At 50.6% G+C, this 10,039-nt stretch overlaps 1 protein-coding gene across 1 annotated transcript; it reads left to right on the forward strand.

Moving 5' to 3' along the window:
* The first annotated feature begins 5,394 nt into the window (after window positions 1–5,394).
* LOC105558168 lies at window positions 5,395–9,860 on the forward strand. Its single transcript, XM_012005723.1, has one exon. It carries the CDS (start codon window positions 5,395–5,397, stop codon window positions 9,298–9,300), a length of 3,906 nt encoding a protein of 1,301 aa, XP_011861113.1. The 3' UTR covers window positions 9,301–9,860.
* Window positions 9,861–10,039: the final 179 nt, after the last annotated feature.

The following is a 10,039-nucleotide window of genomic DNA, read 5'->3' on the forward strand; positions in this document are numbered from 1 at the left end:
GATTGAGGAAGTCACACTGAATTCGCAAAGTATTCTTCAGATCTTTTCCCTTTCTGAATTGTAATTCTTCAGGAATTCATAGAAGAATACAATAAGAATGATTGAGAAAGTAACATCGAATTCACAAAGTATTCTTCAGATCTTTTCCCTTTCTGAATTGTAATTCTTCAGGAATTCATAGAATACAATAAGAATCACTGGGGAAATTACTGTAAATTCGGAAAGTATTCTTCAAGTTTTCTCCTTTATTGTAATTCTTCAGGAATCCATAGAAGAATATAATAAAAATGATTAGGAAAGTTGCATGCAAAATAATGGACTTCTGAGAAATACTTCAAGGCAAATTGATTGTAGCTGATTCTCCAAGAATTCTTTGGATATTTAGTTTTTTAATTCTGCAGGAGTTTTTTTCTTGAAAATAAAATCTGTGAACTCATGTTCACCTTTGTGCTATCTGGGAAAGTATAGATAAGTTTACAATGGCTAGGACATTATAATATCGATGTTATGCAACTGTTAGTTGGCGTTTGTAATCGCTGTTGCTCTCTAACTTCGGATGCCCTGACCATCGACAGCAGACCCGGTCTCGCCACTCTCCGGGAAAAGGGGAACAAACGAATCGGTTCCCCTCCCCGGGGTCTCGTAAAATTTTAGAAGACCGTTCGTGGCGCCTGGTTGTGGTGCAAGGTCGAAGAAACTGGTACGCCGGCCGCTGCGAGGCACTCCGCTCCGATGTGGGTCATCGTCTAACTGTTCTACGTACCGTTTCTCCGCCCCTGACTTTGTATCCTTCGACGACAGCAGCAGCAGCAGCAACGCCAGCAACAGCAAACGAACACCTACACGATGATGCCTCCCTCCCCCCGTGTTATCTCACGCTACGTTATATCGTACGGTAATATTAGCGGCGATGCGATCGCAACGAGAACTCGATAGCGTGCACGCCCTTCTCACGCTTGCTCAGAGGGGATCATCCATATGATGGATCACCAAACCGTCGCGCGAGATACCAAGCATCGCTTTGGAATCACGCAGCTAGCGTTTATTCCTACTTAATTATTTTATGAAATAGAGCGGGCAAGCGGGAATATCGACCGTGGGCTTGGTTAGTTATCTATCATTCAGCAGTTTTCAGTGACCTCTCGATATTGAAAACTGCAGCAGCTGAATTTCATATATTATTACATTATACGTATTTTACATTTTTATATTCTACTTATACATATTTATATATTATTACTGAAATAAAACTTCTTGTTGATCCAACTGGCAATATATTAGTTAAATGTTACATTTGGTACGACGTTTCGACGCAAGTGTCAGGTCTTTATCAGGTAACCGAACTCGTGCGTAGATGATAAGGATCTGATACTTGGGTCGGAATGTCGTACCAAATGTAACGTTTAACTAATATATTGCCAGTTGGATCGACGAGAAGCTTTATTTCAATTTATTCATCACTGTACCGACAAACATTTTTTTTAACTAAGTAAATAAATTTACTTAAAATTATTTTTTTATACTGAAGTAAGTATTTATTCTGTTTAAAGAAAAATATCGAATTTTAAGTAAATCTATGTATTATATTAAGTAAATTAATTAAAATCATTATATTTTCTACATTCACAGAAAGATTTCATGAGATGTAGAATACTATTTATTAAATGAAATAATTGTTTTTGTTAAATAAGAAACCCAATTTTCTTCACTGTGAACATTACATCTTAATAAACATTTTATAGAATTGAAAGAAAATTTTTTAATTTTAAAATGATCTATTCTTTGACATTTAATAAATACTTAAATTAAAGCAATGCATGTTTTAATTTGTTTATTATTTCTTTAATTTAAGTTAATAAGCTATTAGGAGCCAGCTAACGAATAATTTTCTTGAGCAAAGTAATATTTTTTTCGGATTAAGATATTGTTTTATCAGTGTGGTGACTTTAAGTATATTCCTCTACTGGTTGATATATTATTATATTAAATATTAATCATACCTTTATATTATTTTAACTAAAATACTTGTCTCTCGCGCTATTTTTTCCTCCATATGCATTTACATGTATCCGCGGCAAAATTCTCCAGATTTAACTGTTCTATTGCTACCCACGACAACGTGCGATTTAATTTGTGGCTTTCAACGCCGCGAAGACGAGGCTTTGTAAAAACGTCCGATGGAAAGTGTACTTTGAAGACAGAGACGTATCCGTTCGCGTTGTCCTCGTGCGACATCCTTTTACACACAAACTTTACTAAGTATTTTGCAAGTAAACGCAGATTTCCGTTATCCTTTTATCTCATTGGGCACCGATGATTTTAGCTATCGCCTCCCCGTAATCATCCGCTTCCTCGTTTCTTCGTCCCCTCGCGGCCGGCGCCGTTCTCTCCTACTCTTCGGGTCATTTGGAGCGAGATCTTCCTCCACCGCGTGTCCTCCCGCCACCTCTTCGTCTTCTCTTCCTCCTACCATCCTGGCGACAAGGCTGTTCAGTCGTTACACGACCTTCTTCCAGGGTTACGTTCCTGCCAGTTTCCCCGCGATTTTGATTCTCCGTCACAGAGGAAACGAGCTCTTCCTCGGAACTGTTACGATCGTTCGGGGTCAGATGTGTTGCCACATCGAAAATCGCGTGTGGATGGATCGGTGAACTATCGCAGGAGCACCGGGAACCGCGAAAAGCCGAGGGGAGGCCTCGATCTGTCGGCGACTCACCCTTTTTCCCCACGTTATCGAGGTATAATGAACACTCTTCTGCGAACAATTATACGTCACACGTGTGCATATAATTGATAGCACAGCGTTTTCGGATGCGGTACGTTCAACGAGCTAGGTCCAACGACAAGATATTAAACGCGGAACTAATATATCTTTTAATTAACGCGGTATAAGTTCCAACGTGTGTTTATCATTTTCTTTTTATCGCTTATTTTACAACGCGCTGATGAAGACTTAGTAAGTCGACGCGTACACAACGTTTTATCTCGTCATATATGAATAAATTATACGCTTATTCATGATGTCACCTATTAGTGCTCGATATTAGTCTGTAGTCCTCCTTTGTTTGCGTATGGCAAGCTGTTTATTATATTCATTTATCTTCGATTCATTAAATTGACAAATAATTGATATAATTCTTCGTCTTGACTGTAGTTAAAATCCTTAAGGATATCAGGGTATCTATCATGTTCGGAATTGATTCTGGAATCGTTCGATTATTTCCTAGATTTCTATCGTGCTTTTTTTTAGAGGAAATGGGATAATTTCGAACATTTCCACGATAGGTACACGGAGAGAATTTTCTGAAAATCGTATAACCGCGGGACTGAGGAACTTTATGGGTTTCTTGAAATTTTACCATACGTTTTACTAATAAAATATAAATATGACGTACCAAACGTATAATATTTTTTGAGCATATCGATTGGTCGTAGAATGAAAGGTTTCGGGTCTCTAGAAATAATTCTACTTGTAGAAATTGATGCGCCTAAAAAGTTTATCGCAAGACAAATGTAACGTCACCCTTGGCTCGTACTAAAACGTACGGTAAAATTTCAAAAAACTCTCACAAAGTTCTTGCAAATGCCGTGTCGTCCCGCTATTACATAACTCTCGGGATGAATTTTTAAGGAAAATCCTCTCCGTGTACCCAGATCGTAATACAAAGCAACGCGATCTGGATCGTTTAGACAGACAAGGGTATCAATCTAAGGGTGATGTTACATTCGTCTGGCGACAAACCTTTTGGGCGTATCAATTTCTACGAGGTGAAAAATTTCCAGAGACTCGCGAGAACCTTCGTTGTGCGACCAATCGACGCGCATAAACAAAAATTTGTCATACGATAAACGTTAAGGACACTCGGACGGGTGTGACGGATCTTAAATCCAGGGCGGAACGAGACGCATGATTCGCGAGGCTCCCCCGTGCGAAACTGAAATTACACAATTCGGGGGCAAGAGCCCCGAAGCAGGGAACGAAGTGGGTCATACTGACCAACATCACCTGGCCCCGCGTCCCATTCACCGCGTCGGGAAATACCGAGGAGACCAGCGGGTCACGACCACGGACACGTTGTTGGCCCGTGTTATGAATGGTGAACGGCGTTAGACGATTTTTAACGGGCGAATACATGTCACCGTGCATGTCACGTTACTCGACCTGGATATTAAAGTCAGATAGGATTATCAAAGCCGCCGGGACAGCGGCGGACGGAGGAAAACGCGAGACGGATCTCCCGTGTAGAAAGAGAAAAGAAAGAGACGGCGCGCGATGCCGGAAGACGGGGGGGAGAGAGAGAGAGAGGCTGCCGAGAGACCCGTTATACATCGAAACGGAATTCCACTTGACGTAATATAGCCTGCTACATCCTGTACGTTACAAGTTCATCGGAATGTTCGCGTTCACGTGGACAAATTTGCATTTATCTCGGAGGCAAAACTCCCCTCGACACGCACTGGCCGTCTGCTCGCGCAGCTCGCGATCGGCTTCGGGCGAGCGGAACTCGTTTGGAGTAACGGCCTTACATTTATAATTAGTCTCTCGTCTTAGCTAAGACGACGCGTTTACAGTAACACTTCCGGAATTCTCGCGGCGTATCTGATAAGCCGATCTGGCCGCGAGGTAGACGGACGCGCGTACGCGCGGCGCGAATTTAATTGTGCCGCGTAAATGCTCGAGCTGCATATGGGTAGTGCGTTGCCTCTAACGTGTCTCTTTCGCCGCGCGATACCCGCATTTGAAATGGAGATAAGTATTATTACCGTAAAATACTGGTACAAGCGCGGAATGCTTGCGTGAGAAGACGAAACAAAAAAAAAACTTTTTCATGAAAAGGAAAGCCAGACGTCTGCATTGTGCAGACTGAGTGTTGCAAACTATTCGTGACGCCACTGGTGCCCGTTTCTACCGACGCGGTTTGGTTTCAATCTCGGTTCAACTTGCTTTGTACCAAGAATAAAGGCCTATTGTTGCCAGTGAATATATAATTAATCAATGTAGGAAATTAACAATCGACCCGACTGGCGAATTCGTAAAGCTAGACAGAGATATAGAGCAATGTAGGAAATTAACAATCGACACGACTGGCGAATTCGCAAAACTAAAAAGAGGTGTAGAACAATGTAGGAAATTAACAATCGAAACTGGCAAATTTTAATTAAAGAAATATATTGCGAAAAACATGACCTGCCAGAATGAGGTAATTCTTCGCAATAAATTTTTTTAATCCGAATTTGCCGGTTGTGTCGATTATTAATTTCACACGTTGCCTCATACCTTTTTCTAGTTTTAATTAGAAAACGATAAGAAGTAATTTGAACCGGGATCAAAGTCAATCCGCATTGGATAGAACAGGGCATGAGGTCGATTATCTTTTCCAGGCATCGTAAGAGATGCGGAGACGCCTGTGGACGCTTCTCGGCCTCCTGGCGTGCGCGTCAGGCGAGTACCTGATGGGCGGCCACCTGGACAACAATGCCGGGTCAAGGACCCGATCCGGCAAGATCGAGAGCTCCTCCGCGTCGAGGCGCGAGATACGTCTGGACGACCTTGACCTGGATCTCGTGGCGGCGGAGAGCACCGTTGCCGCTGTCGCTGGCGCCGAGACGTCGACCGGCGACGACGGTGACGTTCCGCGCTACCACGTCCCGTATCCTTTCGCCTTCAACGGCGGCAGGCCGTTCTCGCTGGAGAAGGACCCGGTGACCGGCATGATCGACTTCGAGAAGGCACCGCCGGTCAAGGCGCTCAACTACACCGGTCATTATCACGAGCGGGAGGAGAGCGAGGGCGACGATGTCGGTGGCGACCGGGACGAGGATCGGGGCGACGAGGAGAAGACAAGGCGCAAGGACGTCGACCACGACGTCAGGCCGAACGAGATCAACGCGTACCCGCCTAACTTCCACAATCTGCCCTTCCACTACTCGTCGGACAAGTACGGGAATGACAAGTACCCGTTGATCTCGAGCTCGTACGCCAACACGAAGGTGCAGAGCGGCGGCAACAGCTACAGCACGTACAATCACAGGCCGCATCATCCTGAGAACGATCTGTACGTGCGTCCCGTCAAGTACACCCACCCGGCGACGATGAGGACCAGCACGTACAGGACCGTGACCGCCGGCGATCTGAAGACGAAGGGAACGAGCACCGAAAGTCCGCCGACGACCGCGACCTTCGCATCGCCGGGCACGGCGAACTCGTCGTACACTGCGCCGACCAGGGCGCCCATGGTGACCACGTGGAAGCCGTCCGGTGGGTTTCACACGATCGACCGCGCGGAGATGGAAAACGAGAAGAATCTTCTGCCGATAGAGAAGCTGCACGCCTCCGGCGGCCACGCGGCGTCTCACCGAGACCCGGGCGACGGGACGACGGAGAAGGCGCAGGTCACCACTCGTTACAAGGACCAGCCGAACCTCAGCAATTTCGTGCTGTCGCACGCGAGACCCGAGGCGAAACCGGCGCAGAACGAGGAGTACAAGGATTCCTACGCCTACGAGTCGGACGGCGAGGGCGACGGCGACAGCGAGATCAGCGATTACTTTCTGTCATTCGGGGACTTGTTGAAGGAGGACGTCACGTCGGCGCCGTCCACGACCGCCTCCACCACGACGACCTCGACCACGACGGTCGCGAGCACCGCCGCGGTGGTGACCGCATCACCGGCGGGAACCACGACGTCGACGGTCGCGCCCCTGCGACCCGTGTCCTCCACGCCGCCCACGTTGCCCCAGGAAGACGCGGCCGCCAGCAAGCCGCTGCAATTCCCAACGATGCCGCAACAGCCTTTATCCCCGAGCAACGACAGGCGACAGGGCGTCACGGAGCGCTACGACCGGTACAGACCGAGCCCGATAATCAGGCCGGAGCCGGACAGAGTGGGACCGGGAGTCGCGGTGGAGAGCACGAGTAATATCGTGATACCACCGGACCAGGACACCGTGTCCTTCGTCCTGGGAAACCGCCAGAACGTCGACGGCGGCTACTACTCGGTCGGGACGGCCGTCGGGGAGAATCCTTACGGCGGCTCGGCCGAGACCGATCCTCTGGTCTGGCCGTTCCGCAACGACCCGCACGACTCCAGCACGAAGGAGGTGAAGCAAGAGCGTTTGCCCATCTCCGTCGCCGAGTTGAGTCCCGACCGCGTCAAGTGGTGGGCGCCCAGTTCCAACCCTCTGAAGGACAGCAACGAGCTCGAGCTGGCGCGGCCTCCGAGTCCGCTTGTCGCTGCCGCGGGCACGGCGGTCCACGACACGCGGAGCCCGAGCAAGGAAAAGGACTCCGGCTACGTTATTTTCCCGGACGACGAGACGAGGAACAAGAGCCCGTTGACGGAGGAGCACGTCGTGATCGTGAACGAGGCTGACGGAAGCGTTCGCGAATTACCGCCCAGGACGACGTTGACGGTGGCGAATAAGACGAGACTCAACGCCGCGGACGACCTGGTGGTCGGGGATCTACCGCAGCTCGCGGAGGACCTGGTGCCGCCCGCGGAGAGCTCCAGACCGCCCTCGTACTACTATCAGTACCAGTCCGACGCGTCGAGACCGAGTCACTCGAGGCCGCAGAGACTGCCCCTGCCGCCGCGCATCAAGCCGGGGCACTTGCCAGCTACCTCGCTGGACGCGGGGGTGAGGAAACGCCCGTACCCGCCGGACACGAAGCTGCCGAATATCCTGCCGCAGTTCCGACCCAATGCGAAAGCGTCGCACGGCCACCGTGGCCCGGACGTGATAGGGACGATGCCGGCCGGGCAAACCGGCGCGTCCACGAGACTTAGACAGCCACCGCTGCCGGCCCCTCCGTCACGGAGGCCACTGCCACCGCCGCCACCCTCGTACCTTCAGCGCCTGAACCCGCCGCCGCCGCCGATCCACGCGGTCAGACTGCCCTTCGCGCCGACCTCGAAAGTGGACGGCGCCGGCCCGCCTCACGAGACAGAGCCGACGATACGGAGACTCCGTCCCCCGCTCGGGGCGCCGTCCGTGTCGCGCGGCGGCCCGGAGGAGAGCTCGCTGTCCAACAGACAGGGCGGCGAAAGCAGGAAGGAGGATCGGAGCAAGAGCGAGGTCGTCGCGGACGAGCGGAGCGAGAGCGAGGGCTCGGAGAGATACCCGGAGGAGCCGCCGATGACGCCGCCGAGGCCGCCGCTGTTCCCGAAGCGCAGAACGGCGGACCCGCCGCGCGTCACGACCCTGCAGATGATACAGCACCACGGGGAATTCGGCGACGAGGACGACGAGGCGCGGCTGGAGGAGCCCGCGGAGCCCGTGCTGGCGCACGAGGCGGAACGCCGCAAGTCGGACGGTCACGACCCTTCGGTAGCGCCGGAGCAACCGGTGTACGTCGTGTATCCGGTCAACACCGCGGTCAACATACACCCGGACGACTCCAACGAGAAGGACGGCAGCGTCGTCGTGGGTACGCGTGGCCCCCAGCGGCCGCTACCGCCCGACACGTTGCTGCAGAACGAGCAGGACGACACGCACACCATTTACAACGGCAGACCCGTCGCCTTGGACTTCCCGTATCCGCTGGAACGACCCGACCCGTCGTCCGTCTTCCCCGTCGTCGGCGTAAAAGAGACGCCCGTGTTGATACCCAGCGAGCAACGACAGCAGCAGCAGCAACAGCTGCAGGCTGCGATCGCCAACGAGCGAGAGAGCGAGAAGAACGACGTGATCCCGTACTTGCAGGACCTGCCGCCGTATCGGAAGAAGAACGACGCGGCGATCTCGGTGACGCTGCACCGCACGGCGCCAAAAAGCTCAACGCCGACCGCGTCGACGTCCACCCCGACGCCGATCGCCTACGTCTACACGCCGACGCACGCCCCGTACCCGGCGCATCATCTCGACGAGGACTTGGAGGAAGATGACGCGAACGTCGACGCGAAGCAGACGGTGCTGCTGCCCTCGCAGCAGCCGTCCAGCTCCTCCAGCTCGGCGCCGGCGCCGCAGAACTTCATGGCTCCTTTCGTTGCCAGCATGAGCGCCGAGGCGCCGAGCAAGAACGGCTGGAGCGTCGTCGTCGTCGAGCCACCGGCGACGGCGGAGAGGAAGTCGGACGGCGACGGCGACGAGGCGAGACCCGCCGACTCGGAGAACGACGCGCAGACCGAGAGGAGCGATTTCGACGCCGACAACTTTAAGCCGCAGCTCTTCGGCGGTTTCAAGCCGCTCTATGAGTTTCCTACGGAGAACGCGGAGCGCCAGGACGTTGTCGACGCGGACGCCGAGATAAACATGCCCAGAAGCTCCAAGAAACTGCCGCCTATACCTGACAAAGGATAACTTGTTAAAGACACCTCGACCCTCTTCTCTTGAGCCTTGCTCTCGGACATTTCGCTCGCACCTTATTACTACTCTTCCCGCGTATATGTAAACGAAAACGCAGACGAAAGCGAAAACGAATGCGAAACGTGCGCGCACAAGCGAAGGGAACGAAGAGCGAATGTCTCTGCGCGCTGCTCGACGAAGAGATACTTTTCGTGGAAAAGAGAGCCAACTCGCACGGTAGAAGACTGTACTCCATTCTCACTCAGCTTATAATGTATTATTAATATATAAGAACGCGTCGCAATATAAGATAACATTTAATTTATCGCAATTAAATGAGACTAGCGTTTGTTAAGTTCCACCCTGCGGCAGCGTTAACATCGGCTAAGCGTTGGAATACGTAGAAAATATTGACGCACGTATCGCTAATTGTAAGTATAAACGTAGAGAAACGTTGAATAAAAATATTACTGTAAGTTTTTCACGGGCAATACCTTTGCAATGTTTTGCGCGATTGTGTTCATTGTGTTCAATAAGTGTTCCCGTTGGAAAAAATCCAAAAATTAAACCTTGTATACTTCCTTGCGTAATTTTCTACTAATATTTATATTATGTTACGAAATTTTATACCTCTTTGGTCAAATCATATACAGGGTGTCCCATTTTAACTTGGACAGTAAAATATCTCGAAAACTGAGCCCAGCAGACAAAAATGTTTCAGACAAAAGTTGTTTGGTTTCGAGGGGGCCATGAG

This window comes from Vollenhovia emeryi, unplaced genomic scaffold (genome assembly GCF_000949405.1).
Source record: "Vollenhovia emeryi isolate VEMERY1.0 unplaced genomic scaffold, V.emery_V1.0 DF939372.1, whole genome shotgun sequence".
Lineage (NCBI taxonomy): Eukaryota > Metazoa > Arthropoda > Insecta > Hymenoptera > Formicidae > Vollenhovia > Vollenhovia emeryi.

What these genes read in the sequence shown, in the direction of transcription:
- LOC105558168 (XM_012005723.1), top strand. Translation starts at nt 5,395, where the DNA reads ATGCGGAGACGCCTGTGGACGCTTCTCGGCCTCCTGGCGTGCGCGTCA.